General features: G+C 45.9%; 1 protein-coding gene across 1 annotated transcript in view; it reads right to left on the bottom strand.

The window, feature by feature from the left end:
- Positions 1–12,516: 12,516 nt before the first annotated feature.
- The window catches only part of PKP3 (plakophilin 3), a 277,327-nt gene continuing 262,032 nt past the window's right edge, over positions 12,517–27,811 (bottom strand). Inside the window, exon 14 of the mRNA XM_069623925.1 lies at positions 12,517–13,029. Within this exon, the coding sequence (XP_069480026.1) occupies positions 12,994–13,029 (36 nt within the window). The 3' untranslated portion in view covers positions 12,517–12,993. The remainder of the gene's footprint in view (positions 13,030–27,811) is intronic.

Here is a 27,811-nt window from a genome sequence, read left to right as displayed (position 1 = left end):
GGTGCATGGGTGTTGATGGTCTCAACTAAAGTGTGGTTGAGTGTGCCAAGATGGCTGTTGACATTCTCCAAGGGATCAGACTTGGAGGTGGGGGGTTGACTCGGTTGGCCCTGATAAGGGAGAGGTGTGTGGTGGAGCGGGAGGAGTATGGATTTTTGATCTGTTCATTCTAAATCTAGGGGTGAGGAGGGCATAAAATGCAGAGAGAGGTGTTGAATAACAGGTTGAGTGTGTTGCTGTTGTTGTGGGTTGGTTCTGTGATGGGTTACTTGATGTCCATGGTGTCAAACAATCCAAATAGTCTCTCTGGATTTCTCGGTGGCTTGGGTCCTGGGCAGTTTGAGGTCTCTGAAGAAGATGCTAATGGTGTTGTTGCAAATGCTGTTGTGATGAGGGCTGAGATTTAATTGGGATAGGCATTGTGATTTGGGGTGGGGAGCTGGGTGAGTGAGAACTGGCAAGTGAGGAGTTCCCTGAATGCATTTGTGGTAAGCTAAAGGATGGTGCATGCCCATGCAGACTTGTGGATAATAACGAGGCTTCTGCTAGTCTTCCGTAGGCCGTCCTAGTGTTGAATGCTTTAGATTGGGTGGATGAGGATACTGAGGATGTGTGTGGAGGTGAGAGTGTACCATGTCACATATAGAGTGCATCTAAGATGTGAGTGGCAATGAGGTCAGGCATGTCAGCTGCAAGGGGTGCTGCAGAATGAACATTGATAAGCATGTTGTGGGTGTTTTGAGGAGCTTCTTGCCTCTAGGTTGTATTCCTTCCACACTATTTTGGGACCCAAGCTCCAATTTTCAGGAAAGTGCTGAAGTCGCACCTCTTCCACTGTCATATGAATCTAGAGGCTGAATTTTCTCCTTGGCTCTTTCACATGCCCCTCACAATTACTGCACACCGAGGTGGCATTACAGCATTGCAAGTGCTTTACAAAATAAAATAATAAATAGGGATGGGCCTCCCTGATCCATCTGTTCCTGTCCCTCTCCGTTTGCTTTCTCACACTGGATCCTGCCACTTACCCAGAGGAGTCTGTGTTTTCAACTAAGGCTGCCATAGTCACCCTCTTGTCCATTAGATCATCTTTGTTCCTCCTGGCCTCTCTAGCGCTTGATGCCCCTTTTTTTCAGCCTGATTATCTCCTTCTCCTTGGACGCAGCCTACTTTACCCAGCTGCAAGCTGCCTCTTTTGCATCTCCCATTCCTCGCTACACCAACATGTTGTCCCTCTCTGACCTCCTCCAAAACAGGAGTTGGCATGTCAAGCACTGAACCCCCATCAAAACCCACCCTCCTAGCTGGCCTACATCTAAACACCCGTCCAGTCGCCCAAGGGTGTCCAGGCAGTGGACACCAGCAGGTTTGTCTGGCTAGAAGCCATGATCAAACTCAAGAACCCATATTGGATCTGCAACCCTGCACCTCACACCGCAGCTGCTGCTACAGAGGTTAACCATTACAAATACCCTGGCCCCAAAAGGCACAAAGCGGCCAAATATGCTTTGGAAAAAAAAAATATGAATCCTCTCCTCCAGTTGCCTGCCTAGAGAAATTCTGGAGTCCTCCCTTTAACCCCTTTACCCCCCAAAGCCCTTACCTACTTCAGTAGACAACATCTCCTGCTGATTTACAGCAGCTAACACTACACTCCGAATCCGAGTGATTTGCCCGCGGCTGAAATTACCGCAGGCAAATCGTTTGCATGAGAAAGGTGCGAACTACCAAAAGTTTGCACCTTTCTCATGCAAACACACATACAAACTCGCATCCACAACACACCCACAACACACCCCCATCCACACACTCAGCACACCCCCAACATAAACAAACCACACTTACCTTGTCTTCAAGTGATCGGGAACCGGCGCTGCAGGGTCCTTTTCGTCTCTTTTTTTTTTTAAACAGAAGGCTGCAGGGGTGTTCCCCGCAGCCCCCGCTCACTATACCATTAAGTATAGTGAGCGGGGTGATGCGGGGGACACCCCTGAAGCCCCCCCGTTTATTTTTTTATAATGCGACCACCAACGGTTCTAACTTTTGGTGTTCGAACCTTTGGTGGTAGCATTTTTAGAACAATTCATGCAAACCTTTTGATTCGGGAAAATCGTCCTAAACCTACACTCCCACCTTGTGTAATTTCAGAATGGTCACCATCCTGGGTGGATAGCTCAGTGGCAGCGTGCGCGTCTTGGAAGCAAGAGGACACGAAGCAACAACAGGTTCGATCCCCGGGTCCGCGCTTAAAAACCTCTGGGTGTTTAAGCGCGTTATAAATACGTAACTAAAACAAAAAAAAACACAATTACGCAACTAAAAAAAAAAAACAATTCCTGTAACAGCGCCTCGATGCCTGCGGGCTGTGTGAGCGCTTTATAAATGTAAAATAACAATAACAAAAGGTCTGTCCCCCACATCACTAGCAAGCTACCTTCATGCTGGTTTTAAGGGCAGTTTTTGAGGGTGTAACTCTAGACATGGACATATCTTTATTATTTCATTTGTAAGGCGCACTAAACCCACAGGTATTAAGGAGCTGGTTACAGGCATTCACGGAAGCATATGGCGCAACAGTAGGTACAGCATTTAGCAGTAATGACTTGAGTGAAATAGATCATATGGACGGGAACTAGGAAGAGGAGAGCCCCCCTTGTCGTCTCCAGGTTCAATGGTTAAGGACCATCAGTGTCACAGTGATGCGATTTTGGGAAACAAGGCCCTCCTGGTTACCTCATGTGAAAAAAGCAGTCTTCAGGTGCTTACGGAAGGTCAAGTGTGAATGTTCAGATCTCAAAAAGGTAGTGGTAGGGCATTCTAGTTTTTTGATGCAACCTTAAAATGCAATGTAATGTAAAACTAGCTACGCCTCATAAAATGGCTGTCTTCAATGTGCACTTTTGGTGATGCTAGGCTGGCTTCCTGTGTGTAAGCCGAGCATCACCATTTCCGTGTACAGTTTCCTGGTAAGCAGCACGGGACAACAACCGGATGTTCTTAGTTGGGCCTAACATCCACAGGAGTGGAAGTAGCAATGTGTGGGAGTAAGCCATAGTTCTTATTTGGCTGATAATGGAAGGTTCACTGTGATATTAACGAATAGATAAATAACAAACAATTTTAACAAAACATTTTTACCGAAAAAATATCAATTTTTTAAATTTTAATTTGGGGGTCCCCCAAAACCGGATTCCCTTTGTTTATAACCCCACTCCAACACCCTCCCCACCTGTTTTAATCCCTTACCCATATATATATATATAAAACATTCTGTATTTCTTTGGTAAAAATGAAATGTTGATCACCATCATCTTTTTGTTATTATCACTGAACCATGCTGCTATGAGTCAGTAGTTATGGCTGGCAGCCCTCTTAATTCCCAATTTCATCAAGAAACACACTTCCTCCCGTCCGACAGGGACGTCTCCAGCTAGCTGTAGCAATTGCCTGTACCAAGGGTGAGCCACCAAAGACACCCAATCGAAAAATAAGCATTAGACACCCCTTTTTCAGGTCACAGGCCTTTATTTTAAAATTTCAAATAATCCACCAGACACATTGTTAAGTGTATATTTACAAATGAAAAGGCATACATTTCCACTCTCTGGCATCAGGGAGAAAAATTCACACTTTGTAAATTAACTCTTAGGTTCAAGTGAAAGATATTTACATGTGCTGCCCGTCACCACATGTAGGGGGTTTCTTCTTCTCCCATTACCAAATGCACAGAAGACTACATACTCCCCCCCTGCAACTCTGTAAACCCCTTAAAGGAGAAAGGTTTTTCAAACTAATTTGAATGAATTAACTAAAATACACTTCTCCTTGCCAGGGGAAACATGCCTAGTCTATATGTCTAGTCTGGAGGAAGGGGGGCAGTGCTGGCGCAAATTAATGTGCATTTCCACAAGTTTTAATGTAATCCAGAAAGCTTAGTGAAAAGTGCAGACCCAATTGGGCCGATCCAATAGTCTGTTGTTAAGGCTTGAGTAGGTGAGAGCCAAAGAAATATAGTCTTGCACTGTTTGTGATAATAGTCAAAGATGTTTTATTCACAGATGATTTCTACTCTCTACACATGTTTCACCCTTTTTTAAGATCAAAATGGATCCTCAGGAGAGTTTCATGTCCTTATATTGTCAGTCAAACTAAATGTATTAGCTGGTAGAATGATTATCGTTTGGATATAGGTAGAAAAGATTCTGCAGAGTCCAGTTCAAAAATATTCACTGGCCTTGGATTAGGTCATAAAAGTAGAGAGAGTCCATAGATTGGAGAGGGACAATCCCTCTCCAATCTATGGACTCTCTCTCTACTTGTATGATCTAAATCAAGGCCAGTGAATATTTTTGAACTGGACCCTGCAGAATTTCTATCTATATCCAGAAAAAGATAATCATTCTACCAAATAATATATTTAGTTTGACTGACAATATAAGGACATGAAATCATCTGCGATTAAAAAATCTTTGACTATTATCACCAACAGTGTGAGACTATTTCTTTGGCTCTCACCTACTCAAGCCTTAACAACAGACTATTGGATTAGAGAAATTGGGACTATACTGGTGATCAAGAGACCAGTACACACCCAAAAGCTGACAACCAAACCTTCACCACATAATCTTGGACAAACCAATATTGAATTCGCCAAAAGAACGAAGTCCTCGCTTTTTGATTACCATTTAGGAATTTTAATGTAATCATGCCCTGGTTTTGAAAGGGTTTGTGAAGGACCTTCCAACAAAACTCCTGGCAAAGGATATATGCCTGGGAATCAGCCTGGGGCAAAGTTATTTGTTTCTTGACAGGTTTCATGCAATCCTGCTGGCTTGCAGCCATAAATTCACAGGGCGAGCATAACCCTAATTTCTCTACCACATTCAGACACATCTCCATACCGGTCCTTTATATGTATGGTTGGTTTGGAAAAAATAAAAGTTTGGGAAAAGAGGGTAATGGAAAGGAGGTAGAGGGGAAAAGGTAGTGGCAAAGGGGGTACAGCACTGTGTGTATGTAGTACCCACTGTACTTCTATTTGGGACATGCTTTCTTGGTGGTGCTGGTATGCTGGGTTACTTATTTATTTGTCTGGTAGGACAAATAATAATGTGCCATGTTTTTGCTATAAGGCTGTTCTATGCTATGTTCACTGTGCTCTGTTCAGCCTGGAAAATGCTATGCCTTCTTAGGTTTTGTACGCTATGTTACTTATCGGTATCCGGTCATTGCATCGACAACCAAAGCATCGACAGCCATACCATCTAAAAAAAAAAACATCTTTAAAAAAAGCATCTAAAAAAAGAAAAAGCATCCAATGCATTTTTTTATGGTAAAGGGTTTAGTTTAATACGAATGAGTTATAAAGGTTAGAAATATGGTAGATGGTATGGCATTAGATGCTTTGGCTGTTGATGGAATTACTATAAACCTTACTTATCCTATACCATGCCATGTTTGAGCTACTGGGACATGTTGTGCAACACTGGTTCCCAAAATGCACCTTTGTTGGAAATGGTAGCTTGAAATGATGCTTTTGATGCACACTTTAGTTTTGTTTTGAGGGGTGTCAGCCTTAGTCCCACAGACCAGAACTCCAACATCCACTTCCTTGCTAACTTAACCTATACCTAATCCTGCTCCTCACTTGAGGTTTCCTTTGGCAGCTCTTGCTTCCCACTTTCAAGCTTGTAAACTAATGGCATTTCTGGTTTTAAACCCTTAAGTGCCAAGGACGAGTGTGCTTGTCCTTTTTGCATAGACTTCCATAATAGCATGGCAGTTAAGGAATTTAGCTACCTTTTAATTTTATGCTATATTATGCAATGTTGCCCATGAATGTCATGCTGCTCCACACAAGCCCGATAAGTGCTTTGAAGCAGGCCGAATGTGACAGAAAACACCACAGAAAACACCCACAGAAATAAAAGATGGACTTGAGCAGTATCGATTCATGAAAAGAGCCTTTACTCCCAACGTAAACCTGCAAATTAATCTGGTAAGCAGACTCCACACCCGTGTTGGAACCAAGCGCTCCACGCTGCCCTCTTAACTGGACAAAGTCATTGTGGTCTAGGTTGATATGGGGAGAGAAGGTTGTATTATGCAGATCAACTACCAGAAGAGCCCAGCTCTAATCTGAAAGGAGTTCTGCCACCACTGTAAACACTCTATAATGTTCCTAGCACACCAGGAGTGTACAGCCCGCTCAGTCCCGGGCTTTGCTGCCAGTGAAGCCACAGTTCAAAACCCACCCTCATTTAAATGTGTACATGGTTCCTCCCAGTTTTCCTGTCCGTAGAACCCAGCTGTTCGGGCCAACTGGAAGTAGAAGGGCGTTGATCTCCTTCTACATAGGTAGGCTCACAACACCACCCGGGCACTGTGGGTGGCTTAAAGGCCTAACCACTGTTGAGCCAAAATAAGGTTAAAACAAATTTGAATTTGCAATTAAAAACTAAATAACCTTGGGAAAAGAAAAACACGAGATTCGAAATTGGGGTTTAACTAGTATAAAAAAACATACTGATTTTTTTTTTTAATTAAAAGTCAAGCAAATCACAAACATTTTCTACGTTTTGAGAAATGGTTTGCTAAATGTGCAAATACTGCAATAGATGGAGGGTATTTATGCCTCCTTTTCGGACTGTGGGAATTTCTTTGCGGAAGTCCATAGGAAGAAAGCAGGCTTCCCTGACAGCCCTTTCAATAGCCCAAAGTGTTGAGAGGCCGCTTTGGATGCGGACTTCCTTGCGCTCTATGGACTTTGAACCAAAACAACATCTATAATACACGGCATGCCTTTCCTCCACTGTGAAGGATGCAGTCATCAGGAAGAAGCTGACCGCGATCATGGACCTGGTGCATCTCTCCACATGTGAAGGTCACTCGCTTCAAGTACATGGCACGCCACTTTGCATAATGATCATGTTGACAAAATGGATTCCATGAAGTTAGTTAGTACTAGGATCCATTCAAAGTACCAAAACAAGACTCACTGTGCACTATCCAGATTTTCAAAAAGGTTATTCATGTTACCTTTGGAGAATTACAAGAGCCACCATGTTACCTCTAAATATCCAACTGCCCTGCTTCAGGGACCGAGTGATGTCCAACAATTTAGCAACCCCGCTGCATATGAAACACAAACGCACTAGCTGCACTACTCTAGCCTCCCTGTGGCAGGTGCACTGAAATACCAAGTTAGGTAGGTTCATAGTTCTTGTAAATCACAACAAACCTATCGGGTGATCGCCAACACTACAGCAACCCCACCGTCAAATTCAATAACAGGCAGTGACATCCTATGCTTGTCTTGACCTTTATAGAATTCAGTAACCAAAATAAGTGATGGATGGAAATGTATGAATCATCTTGACCACTGGGATTGGTCTGCACAGCCTTCCACACCATTGCTTTTTAGCCTGCTGCACCATTGCAGAAGGGGACCAGCCATGTGCAAATCAGTCTTGCTTCTACCACCAATGTCAATGGTGAAGCCTGAACCGGTGGGTCACGGTCTATGCACAGAAACACAAGCGACTCCAGAAAGGTTTTGGTCTTGTTGTGCTTCATCAAAGAGTAGCAGCTTGGTTCCCTGTGGCTGAGGAAACAATGTGGCCACTTCTGGGCTCGACTGTGGTGCTGTGAAAGGGACATGGCATACCAGTTCAGCTGCGCTGCCCCTTTTGTGGTGGGCACAAGTCTGATTTGCCCTCCTTCCTGTTTACAGATCCGGCAGAGCGCCTGGGGACCAATTCCGCTGGTGACCGTGCGCTATACAAGTACCTTTAACATAACATAACATATGCTTGTTTCCATTTTGTAACAGCATGGCAGGCTGAAAAGCGATGGTCTAGGGGGTTGCCAAGAGCAATACCAGAGGTTATCATTCATTCGACAATTCAAACCTAGCTTATTATTCCACGTACGCCCCGTTTGGAATTTGTTGCAACACCTGACCTTTGGATCACTTACTTTTGGTGGCTTCCAGGCTTTACTCAGTTTCCTGTGTCCAAAAGCAAACTGCCCGATAGAAGCTTTGGGAGAATCCCTTGCAGACTGGTGTATCTGAAAGCCTGGAAAGTTTGGGGGGTGGGGGTGGCGGGAGGGTCAATCAAGTACTCAAAAGCATATTTGTATCCAGTTAAAGCACCACAACACCCTAAAGCCTGGACAGCTTTCAGTCACCCGGAGACACTGCCTTAACCATTTCAAATTGATATCTGGCACCCACGTCCAGAAAATGCCAGGACAACATTATTTTGGAAAAATATGGTGCCAAAGCCGAGTGTGCAGTCAGATTTTTCAACTCAGCTCAATCTTCTGACTTCAGCTTCATCAAACAAGAGCATGGTATTTGTTCGTCTTGGTAATGAACGGGATTTGTTTGTGCTGCTTGCTGGCAATGCATGTAGGTTTCATAGATGCAATTCTGTGGGAAGTGCGTTGGTGTAAGACTGTTTTGCCATGCGCCATGGTTGTCAAATAAAGGATTTCCTTAAGAAGGCTGTGTTGAGCTGTGCAAGCACAGCCTGACAATTGTGGACAGAGTTAATATTAAATAGTACCGAGAGGATAGCTCATGGGCAACACGTTTGCCTAGAAGACAAGACGACGGGGACACCAGAGGTTCGATCCTGGGTCGTGCTTAGAAACCTGTGGCTATTAATCGCGGTATACATTATTATAAAGTTATGGCAATAAAAGAATACATCAGCCCCTCAGAGTTGACATTTGCCTCCCTTAAACTGCCATGGTAGGTATTGGTGTACAGGTACTTTGCAACAAAGGCGTGAATGCCATCCTTATGGGAGCAAGGATGCGTTTCTGAAAATAGAGTGTTAAAGCAGACTCCCATTGCAGACTGAAGGGCAAGTACTGAAATCAGCCATGGGGGTTGGTTCTAACTTAGACTGAAGGGCAAGTACTGAAATCAGCCATGGGGGTTGGTTCTAACTTAGCTACTATTGTCACAGACTTAAAAAGTAAACAAATGCGGACTTTCAGATGCATGTCAACAGAAGCAGTTGTCAGGGAGACCAAAGTGAACCCATTGTTGACCAAAGTGAACCCATTGTTGTCCTACTATATGCCGTGGCTACATAGTCCGACACATGGAAAAGATCATGCAGGAAAGCTGCAGATAACTGCAGTCAACGTGGCCCATATGCAGGCATTGATCAAGCTCAATCATGCCTGTAAAGCAAGCAGCTATCGAGCATCGAGGGAGATCGGGTTCCACATCATGACCAAGGGGCTGATCTAGTGGGAGATGGGAAGGTGACAGCCCCACTGGGCCATGGGGAAATGGATAGCTTGTTATTGAGGGAAGGCAGTGGGGGGTGGGGAGGGAAGAGTGTGCAGTGCTGCTTAAATAATGAAGTTTTCAATTCCTTTGGAATTTCAGGCAGAATGGAATTAGTGGGATGTCTGGTGAGTTAAGGGGTCTGGATCCTGGTGCAGTGTTTCAGACGGCATGGGTCCTGCACTTTTCGTTCTCTACTCTTGGATCCGAGTCTGTAGTGGTTGCGGCTTCTTGTGTCGAGTTACCTCCAGTGGGGGTTAGTTTTATCAGCCTTGCAGTAAGATGTGCCGAGTGTGATTTGCGATCCCTCAGGCTTAGGAGATGTAGGCAGACTTTCTGAATAACCTGATAAATCGGGGGACGCCTCCAGAATACTCTGTACCGCTCTTTACTTGGGCCAAGCCAGCCACAGTGACACCCGAAGTAGGGTGCCACCACCCACGGGTGTTAAAGAGCCAATGCTTAGTTGATACTTCTGTAGTCCTGCACTCTCTGGATCTTCTTGGCAAAGTGTCTCTTGCAGGACAGAGTGAGGAATCAGAGTGTCTAAATCTCTGAGGAGAGTTGGGGGTGACAATTCATCAAAGCTCTTTTCGGATAGCCAGTCTTTCTAGGGTTGAGGTTTAAGAGATGCCTCACACAAAACGGTGTAAGAAGATACTGTATGAAATAAATTGGGCCTCATTACGTGATTAGATATATTGGCAGAGCCAATGCCTTCAAATGGAAATGGATTTACCACCACTGTGTAATTTCCACCTGGTTATGAGTGCTGTTTAGTCTCGTTCTGAAGTCTCATTAGGATTCAATGCGAAATGGAGGAATTCCGTCTAGAAGCAATTCCACTGTAGGCAAATCCTCCCTTATTGGGGCTAATCCCTCCATGCATGTGCTCGATCCATTACCTCCGCCTGGGTTTGAAACATATCACCAGGAGGTAACCACCAGTTACCTCCAGTGTTTTAGTTACATCCAAACTTTCAATGAGGCCCACAGTCACCCTACGAGCAGCCCGAATGTTTAAGTTAAGATGATGCTTTTGGGTGGGGGGCAGCAGTTGATCTCAAGATGAAGCTATGTCCATAAAAGCCCCAACAGATGTAATAGGATGGAAATGTAAAATTCTATGCCAGGAATCCGGAACCTTTGCTCACCAGATGTTTTGAACTATAAATAACATCAGCCCCAACAAGCAGGGTCAATGGAGAGGGATCATTGTAGTCCTAGTCCAAAACATCTGAGGAGCCACAGGTTGCAGAACCCTACTCCAAGCCATTACATGGGGATTTAGCAGTGCAGATGGCGCCTTACAGTTTTTGGAGGCTTCAAGAGGACACGAGCAATGCTAATTCTAGGGATCGGAGACCCGGACTCTGTTTGAGCAATTAATTAAAATGCTTTCAAATAAGAATCCTGACTGTGACAAAGGAAAGACACAGCTGAAGACTGAACAAAGCAGAACTTAAGCAGAGGGTTTTGCATGTATTTTATAAAAGGGGATGAGCGGATTTTGAACAATCTTCGATGGGCTCTTTTACCGTAGAACACATTCTAAATCTGTACAACACACAATCACGCACGCACACAACCGGTTATCAATCCAGTCTGCTCTCCCAACACTCAGTACATAATAAGCAGACGGCTCCAGTCACTAGAGAAGTTGCAGCAGGTGACCTTGATTGGGGGGGCAATGAGTGTGCCCCCGAATACCTGGAGAGAATGGTGCAGGTCAGGCCATTGAAGGAGAGCAACACCGTGTGAAAGCGGCGTTTTCAATGGCCACGCAAATGAGAAAGAATGTCTGCTCAATGCAGAACTCAATCCACCCCAGAGCAAGTGTCTACATAATAATAAGAATATTAAGGCAACTGTGTTATTTACTCACTCCATTATCCGCATAGCCCCCACCCCCCATGCCAGACTATGGACAGAGGTTTGATCTACACCCTTTGCTTTTCTACAGCATGTCTAGGTTCTGTCACCAGATCCTGATGGATCCCGCTGGGAGTCATGGGTTTGGTAGTGAAACACGGTTGCCTCGTTAATCTCTGCATCCTGGATGCTCCCTCATGGGCATACTTTTAGGGGGAGACAAGGGTGTTTGCCCCCCCCCACCAACCTTTGTGGCACACCATTTTGTCCCACTCATTTGGCAGGGGCCCCTTTCATTTAGATGTCATGTCCCCCCCCCCGCACCCCTAACATTTTCAGCAAAGTTACTCCACTGTTCTCCCTCCAAAAGCGAGTAGGAGCAACTGTAAGGAAGCCATCTTCTACAGGTAAATGAACATGAATCGCCCATTCCCCAAGATCATTCAGACCTCCGCTCAGGAAGGTCCATCCAGGGCCAAGGCCCAGGCTGGAAGGGCAGTTATGGAATCATTCAGGGAAGATCATGCAAGAAGATCGGTTATTAATGGAACCTGCAGACCATGACCAAACATCATACTATCCACACTGTTGTATTGGCATTCAGCAATGGCAAAGTGCACAAAGACACTCTACAAGTAGGAACTCCTCCCTTAACTTCTTCAGTCCGGCACTTGCCGCATGGCGGATGCTTCCTGAAAATGGGCACGCCAACGCTTTCAAAAAGGGCACTTCTCAAAACAAAGTTTTAAACATGAACCCTTCAAATTAAAATAGGAGTACCCGAACTTTATTTGGGAGGACTGTTCACTGGAAACGCTCTTCCATACAGATGTGGTTTGTACCATGTCGGGGGGGGGGGACAACCCGACGCGTGATGGCCGAGGTGGTGTGTGAATGATCACGGGGAAGAGTAGTGCACAATGAAGTGAACGATTTGTTTTACCTTTTTCCTTACTAGAATTAAGTTGGTTTTACAGTTTAAAAAAATACATCATCCTCCATGGTGTGATAGAATCCATGGAGGGTGGGGCTGATGCAGGGTACGGGGAGTGGTAGCGTCAAGAGTCTACCTGCTGATACCATCATTTCAGCAGATAGAGTGAAATAGCAAAGGAGTGTCATTGCCGCACAGAGTTGATCAAATACCCGGATAGCAGATGCCTTGGAAAGTCCCTGCTCATGCCGCAGCAGATATGCACACGCACGCACACAAAAGCACACAATCCATTAACCTATACGCCAATCCCACCCCCTTATTCCAAACATCAAAGCAAGGGATTCCTCCAAAAATTCCATAGCTGTCTAAGCCTGCAGAAAGAATTCCAAAGAGAGCAACAGAGTTTCCAGGTTTGTAATTGTAAGAAGTCAAAGTTTGCAGCAGAGGGGCCACATCACAGATCGGAGAGTGCTGCGCTGCCTCTTTATTTCCGCTGCGTACCCGTTAATCAAGAGGGGTCCATTTCTGTCATCTGGAAGGAAGATGTTCTACCCGAGAACTGTGCAGGAGAGTGCGTGAAGAACCCGCAGTATTCATGCGGAGTAGGGTTTTGGTGTATGAGTAGCACAAATGGTACAGTCCTCCCTCGTCATGGCAGTTGCACAGGCTTCTGTACACCGACGTGGGAGTGGGAAGCCATTGGAGGCAGGCACTTTGGTGGGCCAATGGTTGGGCAAGCCAACATTCTCACACAAGGTACACAGGCCCTCGATTAAGCTAGTCCAAGAAGCCCCAAGTTCAATATAGTGGGTCAGTGGGATGAAAATTTGATGTTGGGTGTACACGAAGAATAGGTTGTCGTCGGATGCTCCACTGCTCATGAATTCAGGAAGTCCTCTTTCCGGAAACCTTTCTGTAAGAGGATTTGAACAGTTTATTAATCACGTAAAAAAAATGGCGACAGCACAATTCATGAATCTATGAAGGATCACGTACACAGCATTACAATTCTTATATCACAAACTACCCTCAAATCACGTGATCTGACATTAGCGTGCTCAAGACCAGCCAGGGCCATGCGTACAAAAAAGTCTCCAAAGACTAAATATTCCAAATTGAAAGCCACTGGATTTTTCCATCTATTGCTTTGCTCTGAAACCTCCAATACGAAATGAGCATTCAAAAAAAATCTAAACTTTCATTACAAAATCTTGTGGTACATTCCAACTGCGCCAGATTAAATTAATCAAAAACAACTGTGTAAAGCCATTGGGACAAGCCACCCAAAGACATGAACAAAGCTGTTAAGGTGTTCTCTACAAACCCTTTTACTTTAACATTGAAGGAAAGAATTTGGATCATTCAAATAAGAAACGCGTGGCCTACTGGTTAGAAAAGGGGAACCTTGTTATATAAACGTGCACATCCATACAAAGACAAATTGATCTCAAAGATCGGTCTCATAAAATAATACACAACACACAAAAATGTAATCCACGCATGCGATTGATTAGAATCCAAATAATTCCCCATGAGAAATCCAGCCCATCCACTCATCTCAGGATGCACCCTGGGGATCTGCCTCAGGTGGATAGAATCATCATCCAGGAGGTGCCTCATATGGGAATGCAAGTGGACACGATTCTAAATGCTCTACTATATGGGCAGGCAAATTACTTCTAGAGAAAACATCAGATGATGCAATTATATTAGGGTGAGATAATGTACTTCTGAAATTACTTGTAAACATGTAATTAATGACATGCAGTTTGTTTTTTTAGCCACTTGGATGTTCGCCTTTATCAGAAAGTTATTTGCCAGTGTACAGGCGTGTGATGGCAAAGGCCAAACTACTCCCATGTCAGTGCAGAGACTTTGTAACACAGCCTGAGAGATGCGAAAGTGCAAACCATCAGCATGGGGCAGACAGACCTCACCCACCATCGTCACCACCGCTTCTGCAGCCAGAGGACCATAATAGGACACATTTGGGCTCACCAAGAAAATACAAAGTATGGCATTTTGACATTGGGACAAAGATCAACAACATCTCACCGTTTTCACTTTGTGCAGCAAACCCGTGATCTGAGGGGGAAGCCTGGGATACCTTGGGTACAACCTTGTTGCTTCTACAGGTGATGCAACACCATTTACAGGACTGGGATGAACTCTGAATAGCTGAGCTACAGTCCAATCAACATACCATCCCAGACCGTCTCGTTACTCCATAAACCATTTCTGCTCAACCAACAATGCATTGAACACCAAGCCCCAGCTCAGCGTCCTGTGGTGCTCCCCCATTGCATCAAGTAGTGCGATGGCGGCATTTCAGTGTGAACTTTTTGTTATCACAGATTGCACTTGCACTACACTAACCTGGAGGTCATCTTGCCTATGGACCTCCTGCAGTGTTCTTTAGCAGAAAAGAAATATTGGTTTCCATCAATTGATGGGCAAAGTTGATCACACAAACATTCTCAGCCCAAGTTAACTTTTCACACTGCTGTTCCAGTTGTATGGAAAGCCCATTTTCACTGTGGGGCCAGGGTTAGGTCAGTCTGAGGGCCAGAAATTATCCTTCCCCACGGGCATGTGGACCAGAGAACTCAGCAGGGGCTACCTAGTTGTGTCTTCTCCATACTCAACCAGACAAGAGGGGACCTGATCCCGAAATGATCCATGGGTACCAAGCCCCCTTTATGCACATATTTGATGGCTGATGCCATGGGGGAGCTTTCTGGCAGAGGTTAGAGTTGTTGGTAGCACAGAGGCAAAGACCCCTGACAACTACAACTGGGTTTTGTTGCTGTAGAAACTGGGGCTATTATACCCGCTACCCTATGAATGGGCAAAAACAGATGCTCCTTGCTTTGCACATGTCCCTCACCTTGTGGTGAATTTCAATATTAGTTATAGGTCTGTGATGGAAATGATTGCTGTGGCTTAGAAGATCAGTTCTGGGAGGAATTTGATCATCCGCACAGTGGGTGGGTGTGCGCTCGCCTGGCCATTTTTTAAATTTTAAGTGCAATTGTATGATGTTAGATACACTTCTGGAAAATGTGTGGGGCTAATCTGCACACATTTTCCTATGCTCACCGCACAACAAACACATAGAGCTGTATACTCTGGGTGTACACAGCCTACAGGCGCAGTCCTCCCTGTCATATTTAGTTGGGATCCAACAGGAGAAATACACGATGCATCTCAGAAGGGGAGGGCCAAAACCTTCCTCCTGCCAGGGCCAGCCTAATTAACTATCAAGGGCTCCATGGATCCGTCCTGTCTGTTTAACCTCTGCAGATGGTGGTGGCAATTAACATAATTAACATACTAATAAAGTGTACTTCAAACAGGCCTACATGGGGCCTGTCTGCAGAGGCTAAAAAAAAGGAGACAGGAGACCCCAACACCCCTTCCATATGCAACGTCAACCAGAAGCCAGCTCTCGCCCTAAAGTATCAATGACAGTGAGCTGACATGTCTGTTACATGTGTTTACAGTAGGCATTCCCCACAGGGGGACCCCATTCAGCGGGTAGGAGTATGTGATTTGATGGAGACAGAAAGTCTGTTCTCGCCACAGCTTCAAGGGAGACCTGCCGCTTCAATCAGGAACCACAGATAGCTCAATTAAATAGAGAGACCGCTTTGATCCACAACAGACAGGAAGATGGGTGGGACTTAGTATTACATGTTTTACCCATTCTGTTGCAAAGCACTCTGGTTATGACCTCATGCATACACTAGAATGTTGATAGGGACCCAGGATTTGTTCATTACACCAATCACTGGGGCACATTTGGCTTCAAAAGAGGACTCAGCCTCTCTTTTGGGCAGTTCATCTGAAGACTTTGCAAGGAGTAACAAGAAGAACTCAGCATTGGACCGTTGCTTAAGGTACCGTCTGCCTTATAGCTTCCGCCAGTGAAGGAAGGCCAGGATTTCCAAAGAGGGAAGCAAGATCACTCCCGTAAACCTCTCCCAGGGAACAGAAGGAGATACTGAATCCAGAGGACTCTCCAGCAGCTCCAGAACCGATACCCAGCCAGCACACAGTGTGCCCGGCTAGGCTCTACAAGCAAGCTTCCTAGGTGGGAAGTGCCAGAGAGTCTCTGAACCGAAAGAAGGACAAGGCCGTTTCCTGCAACCCTATCCTCAGCTTTGGGCTATCCGCCTTAATGGATGACACAAGCCCAGTGAAGAAGCTAGTAGGAGTGCACTGACAAGCATCAACCAGCATCCACCTGTAACAACATTTTGGAGGCAGTCGAGCCCCTCGAGCTGCAACCGACTGCACCGCTGATTGTTGTCATGCCGCTGACGCTCACGCCGTCTGAGACACCGTGACCAGTGCTTCAAACCCGCCGACCAGCTCTGAGACTATTCCTGACCCCGAGCGACTATGTGGGCCAACCTGCAGCCATTCATCCAGCCATGCTCGCCGAATTGCCTTCCGCCTGATACCCGCAGCAGTCTCCCATCTTGAACTCTGTCAGACTGCAAAGTGGCCTGAAACCGACTCAACCCTGTCGAGTCCCAAGAACTTCTACAAGCACAAGGTACATTGTGGTTCTGTCCCCCTGTTCCTTCGCTGAAGGCCCTTAGTGCCATTTTACAACCCATTGCTCCTTGTGCTGAAACCAAGTATCCTTGAACATTGTGATTAATTACTTTACCAACTCCCCTTTGGTCAGTATCCAGAGTGCATCCCCTTTCCTTCTTCAAACGGTCTGTTCTTTGTATTCCTTTACATGTTGTGTTGTATTTGTAGTGTGCTAGAACTGTCTGTTGTGATAATAATAAGTAGATATTTGTATACAACCTTGACTGGACAGTCCCTTGGATGATAATTGCATTTTCGCTGTGTTGCAACTAACCGACGATCCACGACCTTGCGGAGATGAGCCTGCCGTTCCGTCCACGTTACCAAAATTGGACAAGGAGGTTTATAATTGACTTGTGTTTCTAATCTGTATGGATCCCTTCTGGTGTACTAGAGGTGTGGAACTGATTGATGGTTTAGAAACCGATATTCATCCCTGGACCACTGGTGCCCTGGAAATTGATTCGTCACAGTTGGGGAGCGGGGATGATCGTCCCAGTTGGGGAGCGGGGACGATTGCCCCAGGTGGATATAGGTGATTATTTAGAATACAAACATTTGAAAGACAGAAATCTTGCATTCTAAATGTTTGTATTTGAAATAATCCCCTTCTACTAAATGTCCTTTCCACACCCCGCTCCCCCAACCCCTTACTTACCTTTTGGCGGCACACTTCGCTGAGTGCCGCTGAGTTCCTGCAGCACCAGTTCCCTTCACTTCCGTGGATAGGAACTGGCTCTGCAGGATAATTTCCTTTTTTTTTTTTTTAAACTTGGATGCAGGGGACACCTCTGCCACAATTATAGCGAAGGGTCAGGACACCCCCGCACCCATGCTTCCTTTGTTTGCTATAGTGAAAACCCAATGGTTAAAATGTTCTGCATTTTCAGCTGGACGTAATTTTGGTACAGCCGAAATCAAAACATTTCCTGGTGAGGTGGAGGCATAAGAGTGTGCTGTAGGTGCATGGGGAGGTTATAGGGGGTATGGGGTTGTCACTAGAAGCCACATTATGGGTAGCTTAACATATGTTTGGGTGTTCATTGCACCGGTACTGAAACTCCATTTTAGGAGACAGCAGTCATTTTGAAATCGAGACCTAGCGCTGCATTGCAGCAGGCCCCAGCCCAGAACATAAAAATAAGAGTGTGCATGTGGGTTCGGGTTGCAGGGTAGACGGCAGTGGGAAAGACCAAATCTGCAGAGATTCATAGCCCTCATTGTTTCATACTATTAGCACATGTATCCCAGAGGGAATGTGCCCTACAAGGCAATGATGGGGAAGAGAGCTCCCTACGAGAAGTTATTCCACGAGAAGGAGGGCATGAGACTGACCTTCACCAGTCCAAACCCTAAATTCTAGAGCCAAGATGCCCCATTGCAAGACCCCAGCATTCCAGCGTGCCAGCCAGCCCCAGACCACCGACCGTAAAACTGTTAGGTCGCCAATCTATCAGGAAGATCACAGCAGAAAGGCAGGTTCACCACGTCTTGGATCCCTGTGATTTGTGCTGCGAAGTGCCAACTGGGAAAAGTAACAAACCTAAAACCAGGGTGGGAAGATTTGGGAAGGCGCTGACGAGTCTGGGATCGAGCTGGGGTTTGCAAGTTACCGTCAACTCGAAAGTATCCTCTGCGTCCATGTCTGCAGTACCAGGTGCACATGAGGCCAAAGATAGAGAATGCAATGATTTGTGCTGCTAATTGCCAATTAGAAGCTTTGTGTCTGATGATATGCAAGCTGAGACCAATGACCTGGCAATATATATATATATATATCGATTAAAAGTGTATTCACATCCGGAGTAGGGCGCTTAGCCAATCAGGTGGCTGGAAGAGTGTGAAAAATACAGCTTGTACCACCTGCTCTTTCCATCCAATTGAGGCCCTCCCCCAGGTGGTGCCCTCTTGTTGGGGAGGTAACAGGGAGCCTTCTCCCTGTTGCCTCCCCATGGGCCCCCAACCCCCACACCCGAAGAGATCCCACTGCCTTTCCCTAGCCCCCCCACTCCTGCCTCCCTCCTTACCTTCTGGTCTAGAGCTTTTTTCTCCGGTCCCAGCACTCCTCCCTTGGAAAAGCGACCAAGTCCTATGGCAGTGACCATCTTTTTTTTCTTCTCTGGAGATTCAGCTCGAGCAATACGCGCAGAGCCCATCTCATGAGAAGAAAACAAATGAAACTATTGGCAAATCCTGGGGTGCATATAGCGATCATGCCCAAGTCAGGGGTGCGTACATGGCCAGTATCGGCCTGAGGCCTGCGCTTCGGTTGGGGCTACCTAGGCTAAAGCTGGCAGGCTGTTACTGGCAATGTACACCCCCGACCCCCCGCCGACTGGGGCGCGATTGCTATCTTATATCTTTTTTTGGGGTGAGCAGGCAAAGCTCGAACTGTGTTATGGCTCCCAGCAGCTTCAGACTCGAGTCAGCCACCTAGCCTGGCACGGCCCAATGTCCACCAGCTACCCCACTTCTCCTGCATTTGTTCAACACAAGGAAAGCAGCAAAGCTTAGTTAATTAGACCAGAAATCATATACATTGTGACAACTTCCAAAAGAAACAGGCAGCTAAACCAAATAGATAACATTTAATGTATGGAGTGGCTATGAACGATAAACTGTAAGGATTACGTAAAATGCAAAGGACACTCATGTTGGCAATTTTATGGTAGAAAATGTACCAGATGAAACGGAGCAACACTACATAGACAGCCATTCGTTTAGAAGAAACACAGAAAACAGTTGTGAGGCGAAAAGATGCTTTGAGGCAAGATAGAGTGCCTACCCACAGCACCACTGTATAAACCGATGAAGGAATGTTGGACAACAGAACTAAGAAAACGGCATGATGGATTGGAGTGAAGATGAGTACCACAAGAACCGGGAGTAGAATGCTGTATCATCATCAGGTGGGTTCTAAGTACTATTTGTTTTCACACCCCACCTCTCTTCCCCGCCCCCCATGATTGCACTAAAACCCATTGATCCAACAAGAAAGAAAAAACAAAAAAGCAGTACCACAAGCTACCTATTTGATTTTAACTGCACATACGTTCCAGCCCCACACTTTACCTGGGGAAAAAAGGAAAATTCACAGGCACCACAGAATGGCAGGAGAATAACGTTAGAACATGCTAAAAATAATTGTTACCACGACAGTTAAATCAACCTAACCACAAAACATCAACAAATACGAAGATGTTCCTGCATAAAAAAGTCAATTTGCGAGCTTTTGTTGCCAGTTGTGGGGAGTCTCAATCAGGAGGCAGGCCACTCATAGTGAGAACAGGACAACCTTTTATTTCGGTGTAAAAGCCCTGCTCTAAACCCCTATCAGTATAGCCCCTATTCGACAGAAAGGGAAGAGTCTAAAACGGCCCCCAGTCCAGAAACCGATCTAGCCTGGTTCAAACCTACCACCATAAAGCAACGGAATGCCGAACTAAAATGCTTAATTGCTTCCCCCGCCCCCCTCGCGACTGGCTGGCTTTTGACCCACACTGTATTGTCCCAAATAAATGTCAGGTCGTACTTCTTAATGTGTGGATCAGTTCTCCTAGGGGCTCCTGCCCGTGGCATCCAGAGAAATAAATGTGACTGGGCCTTCGGCTCTGTGGTTTGATTCGGGTTTCAAGAAAAGTCCTTCAAATGTCTTAATCAAGCTTCGCCCAGCCTGCTTCAGGACCCCTTGAGTTCCAGCCCCTCCCTGGAGCCAGGGTTCTATACCCCCCTCATACGGTCTCAGATCTCACAGCCCTACTTGGGCTGTTCTCTCTTAGCCTCCCTCAGGCTCTCAGCCCCTTCTATTGTGTCTGTTTGCTCAACCTTGCATGGGGTAATTCGGTTCTTGACCAGTCTCTGGCTGTATGTCCGGCCCCACTTATGACTTTTGAACCGCGGCTTGGGGAATCTGAAATACCATTTTGTTTCAGGCGGTATGGCAGTTCGACCCCTCCTGTGCCTTCCTTTCTCTCACACAATGGCTTGGGTATATATCCTCTTTCCCAGTCTCAGTCATTTGGGGGATCAGCCCCTCTTGGGCCTTCCTCAGTGCGGCTTAGAGTATTTTGTTCTATTTCCCTCGGCTTGTGGTCTTCCCTGTCCGTTCCACCCTCCTTGTTCCCCTGGCATGGGTGGGCATTCTTCGTTGCCGGCTGTGCCACATTTCTTGCGTCTCTGGTTCCCTCTGTGGCAGTGCGTAGGTTTCGGTTCTTTCCGGTGGGTAATGGTGGTGTCGGTCGACCACGTCTCAGACAGTCGCATCACTTCTTAGTGGTTCCTGGCTCTCTGGATCTCTACACAGCGGTGCATAGACTCCGTTTTTTTCGGTGGCTATTGTGGGCACCAGTCGACCACATCTCAGGCGGTCATGTCGCTTCTTCGTATGGCAAGGCCGAGCTTCTCAAGCTCCTGGCAATACAGTAGGGAGCAGAGCTTCGCAGGCCGTCTTGCTATGCAGCGCTCCACACCACCTCCGTAGAACATCTCCTTGACTCTGCCCGAGGGGACGGGCCCTACTCTGTGTCATGGCTGTGCACGCTGGTGAGCGGCACTCCGTCTCGCTCGCGCTTTCCTCCTCGTGTCAGTGATAGGCTCCTTTTATATCAGTCTCTGAAAGGAGATGAAGTCCTCCATTGGTTTTGCAAGGATAACAGAATCGGGTCAGAAACTAAGACATGTACAACATTTTCATAGTGATTTGAGGCAATCCCCAAATACCCTATGAAGACATTTGCTTCCTCAGATAAGAGAGGGTGCTACATCTCCCTTCTAGGGGTTGGCTTATCTTCCAAAGGGTGCGATGAGACATCCTCAGTGGGATCCCGCCTGGCTGTCCCCTAAGGATGGGGGTGGGGGAGGGGGTTGTAGCACCTGAATGTGCAAAGGGGACATGCACCGGGTCAGGGTCATGCTAATGTTGCAACATTCGAACCCTAGGGGTCTCTTGGGGCACATCACAAGAACAGTATCCTTAATGATGCCTCAGATTACCACTTATCTGAGAAATATGGTCATTAAATCAGTCAGGAAAAAGAAAGAAGTACAGGGCCTCTCGCCAGATGTACGGTTTAGGCCTTTCACCCAAACACGGGGACCCTTTATTTGGAATGTTTAGCCACCAATATTTTAATCTTTCAAATAGATAATGTAGGAATAAGTCCTAGTCTGTTTGCACCCCATTCGGAATTTGTCTACCCACAGGCAAAGTGGAGGCCTGCACCTTAAGGCAGGTTATCCCATAGCCGTGCGTTTTAAGGGACATTACTTATTCTAGATGGGAAAAGGGCCTGATCACTCACACCACAGAGCAAAGTAGACCATATTAAAGCACATAAGAGTAGGCTATGCTGGGCCATGCACTTGCGCCAGGCAGATATAGGCTTGTCAGTGTCGGTTATCGAATAGTGGTATGGGTCATGTCATCAAGTTTAGTGAAGACATCAACATGGGAAAGCAGGGCATGCATTAGAATGCCAGCAGAGAACACAGCATGCATACCACCACAAGAGAGCAGAACATGACATATCCGCTCTAGGGAGCAGAACATCACATATAAACACTGGTAGAGAAAGCAACTTGGCAAATGTCCCCTGTAGTATCAGAGCATGGCATATCACACCATTGGAAACCAGTGCATGATATGGCCAAAGCCAAACAAAGCGTAACCAATTACACATATAGAAAAGGGCACAGAATATAACACCAATGGAGAGCGGAGGAGGGCATAGCATCATATTTTATCAAATTAAAGAGCAGAGTATGACATAATAACATTGCGAGGCAGGCAAGCGGGTCATATTATCCCTAAAGGCCAGAGTATGACATCACACACACCACTAGAAGATCCACATCACCCACTCGAGGGTCAAGCATCCCCTCGAGCACACCGTTTAAGCTCTAGCAGCAGAGAAGAGCAATGAATATTACACCATCATAGCATCAGACGTGTTGTCATATCTGGAAAGGGGGGTGGGTATTACCTTGGTTCTGTCAGGGTATACATCTTATCACACGGACTGCTGACTGCACAGCACCCCCGCCCCAAGGCTAAAATGTTTGCTATGGAAACAATAAATCAAACCCACACAGAGGTTCTGTTGGATTTGTAGCAAGAACCTGCATCGAGGATGACACCCCCGCCCTCCATTTACTAGAGGGGGGAAATGCTGGTCATCACCAGAGCTCCCGTGGGAACTCCATCGCTCCCCCACTATTCCCATCCCCCCCCCCGCGTATGGTGTTCCCCGACTCTACAGTGATGCACAAGAGACCAGCGCTGCCAACAGGTCCAGGCACGCTTAACGTGGGTGCGAGCGCATCTGTGACAGTGCAACCGTCAGCCTTCCCAGGAGAGATCCAGGCGTCCTGCCAAGTGCAGCCCAAGGCCTTCCCAACAGCAGAGGTCGAAGACTGCCAAAGCACTCCAGTTACAAGTTCTCCAAATTGCTTTTCAGTACTTCCTAAAAATACACAAAACAAGAATTGGCAATAACAGTTTGTGTAGGCATCGGAAAGACACGTACTAGGCACTGCCATAGTGGTATTAACTGACCATTGATGGTAGCAGGAGCAAAATGGTGTGCATACCTGGGCATCTAATAGCAGTGCCTGGCAAATGCCTATTTCTACACAAGCCAAAACTGTTGGCTTTGCCAATGCTTGTTTTGTTAAGGACTTGAGTGAAGGATACGCATCATGCTTATAAATCGACTGGCTGAAGGAAGATCTGGTTATTACACCAGTAGCGGGTTTACAGCTCCAATAAATTCATTAACTCTCTGAAAAGTGCCTTGAAAAAACACTGGAAGGCACTTCGAGAGCAAAGGTTTATGGTAAGGCTTGATTAAAGTGAGCTCAAAAGTTCCCTTTAGGGGGTGCTTTGGACGGGGAGGATCAGGAACTGGGTGGAATTGCCTTAGGGATTAGTATGGCCATGGGCAGTCAATGGTTGGGCAAATAAACAAACACCTGCAAGCTGTGTGTCCCTCCTCATATGCCATTTTTACCATCTGTACTCTCATGCAATAGTTTCGGCTTACAGGTGGCGCAAGTGCCACCTAATAGGCAAAAATAAAAAAGGTTTAAAGGTTTAGAAGGTTATTTTTGAGTGTGACTATTATGTGTAATACAGTCAAATAATTGACTTTCTGTGCAATATCAAAAATAAAGATACATCAACAATATACTAACTAAAATACAAGATAATTTCCAACGCTACGTCCATAAATTCAGACATTCCTGTGATATTGGGCTACTGCATATGGTGTTGCAATGTACGTGTGATTATTAGGCATAGTCTGGTGAAGTGATCTATTAAAAGGTATATCGTTATCCATTAAATAATATCTCGATAAATTGCCTTCATCCATATACAAAGGTTCCCCGTCAGTCGTGGCCAAAAGTGCTCTAGCTTTAAGTGCCGTTAAGACCCCACAAGAGCAAAGCCAGTGCTTAGCTGTCTCTAGAGCATCAGTCTGGCACAGCCTACACGTACGTTCACTTACGACTATAGCGGTTCGGGCACCAATAACGTCCTGGCTGTCTACTAAATTAAATATTACTCGCATATATTCTGCTTTCAAATAATAGCTGGGACCCTCTTATATACAAAGCAAGAGGTTGCAGGAAACCAAGGTTGCAATCATAATCTCTACTGGTTGACTTGGTAACAAGATTAGTCCCGTTTTGTTTTTTATCGATCAGTAGCTTCTTAGAGAGTCTTTTGGATGTATAGCTCAAAACGGCTCGAGGATTAAGATTCAGTCTGTGGAGCACACCAGAGCTGTCCCTCATTCAGGATCTCCACACAGGTAGCTGTTCTGGAGTAACTCGTCATCTTGGATGCTTCTGCTAACAAGGCAGCAAGGAGGGTATCATTGGTATTACCCAAATTGACTGATCACAATTGACCTTCTGTACAATTGGCCATATATATTTGGTTTTATATTAATATAAGGGGATTGGGTGGAGGTTGTGGGGGGGGATTGGATGGGAGAGTTGCAGGGGTTGCCTCGCATATATGGCCTAATTGACCTTTTAAATTCTGTCAACTGTCAATTCGGTCAATTGTAACAGTCAATTCGTATACAACCGTATCATTACCTGCGTTTACCAGTTTCCAATAGTATGACAACCATCGGATCAATGCAATTGTCGGACAGAACTAATCCAGAGTTCCTCTAAGAGGCATTCAGCTGCAAGACGAGAGAGGAAGTTCATAACAGCCTTAATACGATGTCCCACCAATTTACTCGGCTCTCTCACATTCTTTTCTCCCTAAACTTCAATCCCATACATTAATTTTGGGCCAATTTCATCTAGGAGATCATCTCCAGGGATATCAAGGAGAACCAAGCAGGCAGAAATGCAAAGGATTTTATAGTGCCAACTTGCGGTCATTCTTCAACCCTAACTTTAGCCATTTGAGCACACCACTTGAGATGCTGATCAATGGTCATGCCTAGGTCCTTCTATTGAAATACACATTCAACAATCTCACAATTCAGGCCCAAAGTGTAATTAGGCCTATGCCTATTCAAAGCATGTGCATCACCCACCGTGCCCTACACAAAACGGGCCCAGAATAACTTCAACATAAACTCACCTGCTACCAACCCATCAGAAACCTGAGCTCAGGAACTGCACTACCCGTGTTCCCTCCTTTCAAAATCGACAAGATTAGGGGGGGTCCTCCTCCTACAGGTATCCCCCACGACAAACATTCGGTATAGTTGGACACATAATGAATCTCCTGAACTTTCACACTCTGCGGACGACTACTTGCCATCCATCCACATGCCAGTTTGATGTATGGGTAGGTAATAGAGACTTGGCCACCTCTTTCCCCCTTCGTATCGGCTAAAATGCACACACACCATTCTAAACTCCTCTGACGATTTCCCCTTAACCTTGGACTTCAGTCCCTCGAGGGCGTTAACCCACAGCGCTTTGAGGCCACACCAATGGGAATAGATATACAAATGACAATCGCATTACAATGCTTCTTCTTTCCAGGTATAAACATCATAGTCTAGGTTTTTGAGATGTTAATGGTTAAATCAAAAGTTTGAGTAATCTGCCAACCGGCTTAGCTCTGCTTGCAAGGCCCTGGGGGCCAGATTTAATAAGATGTCTTCAGCATGCCAAGGAATTTGGGTGGGTGAGATTGCATGGTAGCTAGGTGAAAGAGATAAATCAGCCATCTACAAATTAACAAGTAAATGGGCCAGGCTGCATCCCTGTTTTATTCCACTGTAAGTGGGCAATGGGTAGGTTAGCGTGCCCTTTAGGTCCAGTCTGACCTGCACAGTGGTTTTTTGATGCAATGAGATGAGCACCTTTAGTAGGCCACTAGGTAGTCCCCACTCAATTTGTGCCATCATTTGTTTCCATTTATGGGATCAAAGGCTGCACTGAAATCAACATAGGCCACGTAAATTGGCTGGTTATAAAAACTCCAAGCACGCTCTACAAAGGTGATCAGTGTCATGATGTTGACAGGGAGGAGAAAGATTTACGAAAACCTGTTTGGTTGAAGGACAAGGTCTGCTTCTGAAGATCTGCAAGCAGCACTCTAGCGAATATCATTCCAGGGGCATCAAGCATTGTGAGACTGCGATGGCTCCTTGGGTCATCTCAGGGGCCTATTCTGTACACCGGGAGGACTATACTTCCAGGTCAGGTCTCCGGAACGTATCCAGTGACGCTAATAGCACAAAAAACCAAAAAACCCTATGAAGAATCTTGGCCCACAGCTTAGAACATTGTGAGACTGCGATGGCTCCTTGGGTCATCTCAGGGGCCCAATTCTGTACACCGGGAGGACTATACTTCCAGGGGCATCAAGCATTGTGAGACTGATGGCTCCTTGTGTCATCTCAGGGGCCCATTCTATACACCGGGAGGACTATACTTCCAGGGGCATCAAGCATTGTGAGACTGATGGCTCCTTGGGTCATCTCAGGGGCCCATTCTATACACCTGGAGGACTATACTTCCAGGGGCATCAAGCATTGTGAGACTGATGGCTCCTTGGGTCATCTCAGGGGCCCATTCTATACACCGGGAGGACTATACTTTCAGGTCAGATCTCAGGAACTTATCCAGTGACGCTAACAGCACAAAAAACCCTTTGAAGAATCTTGGCCCACAGCTTAGAACATTACAAGTCGTTTCCAATGTGCTAATTACAAGTTACCTTTATACCATCGCAGGCAGTTCCTTTTTATAAATGCATATCTATAAATACACATAAATGCATTAATCTCTCCGCCCCTTCCTACCTATCAGAAACGATATCCAAAAACATCTCTGCCCGCCCCACAAGAAGTCACCTTGATAACAAACTCTGTGTACCCTCATTAAAAGAGCCAACGCCAGCGGCATTGGCTTCCCCCACATAGCACTGAAACTTTGGAATGCCCTCCCCAACGCACTGAGAGCCGGAACCTTCCCTACTCGCCTTTCGCAAATCCCTCAAAACCACACTGTTCATATAACCCTCTACACACCATAGCGCCCTGCTAACCCACTGGCTGCAACCTACCCTGCTCTATGGAACCCCAAGATGAAGCATAATGCAAATATTGACTGCCTGCTTTGTACTAGGTAACACCAAGATGAACCATAAATGCAAATACCAATGTAACTACCAAGCCTTCTTTTGTAACCAGCTATGCATATATGTAACAGCGCCACAATGCCCTCGGGCTACTGTGTGCTTTAAAAATACGAATAAATAAATAGGTTCCCTGGACCCTTCTTGCTAGGGTAGGATCTCCTATAGGCGCCTATTCCTTTAATTCCCATTGGAGTAACCACACTCCCAGGCAATCAATGACTACTAAGAGAACAAGCCCAGTTTGAAAAAGGCCCAATTAAGGCCGAAAGGCATGTCACATGGGCATCCAGACCATGGGCATTTAACATGGGCATCTAGACAACGGGCAATTAGGAACAATAATATGTCCACTTGCATATTAGTTTAGAATCACAGAGTATTCATTGGAATAATGTAGTTTTCGAAGAGGTTTTGGAGTGCCTGGAGCACCAGTCGGGTACATCACCAGACGCCATCATATTATTGTCCA

This window comes from Ambystoma mexicanum, chromosome 11 (assembly GCF_040938575.1).
Source record: "Ambystoma mexicanum isolate Mex_15411 chromosome 11, UKY_AmexF1_1, whole genome shotgun sequence".
Classification (NCBI taxonomy): Eukaryota; Metazoa; Chordata; class Amphibia; order Caudata; family Ambystomatidae; genus Ambystoma; species Ambystoma mexicanum.
This window is presented reverse-complemented; position numbering and strand designations above follow the sequence as displayed.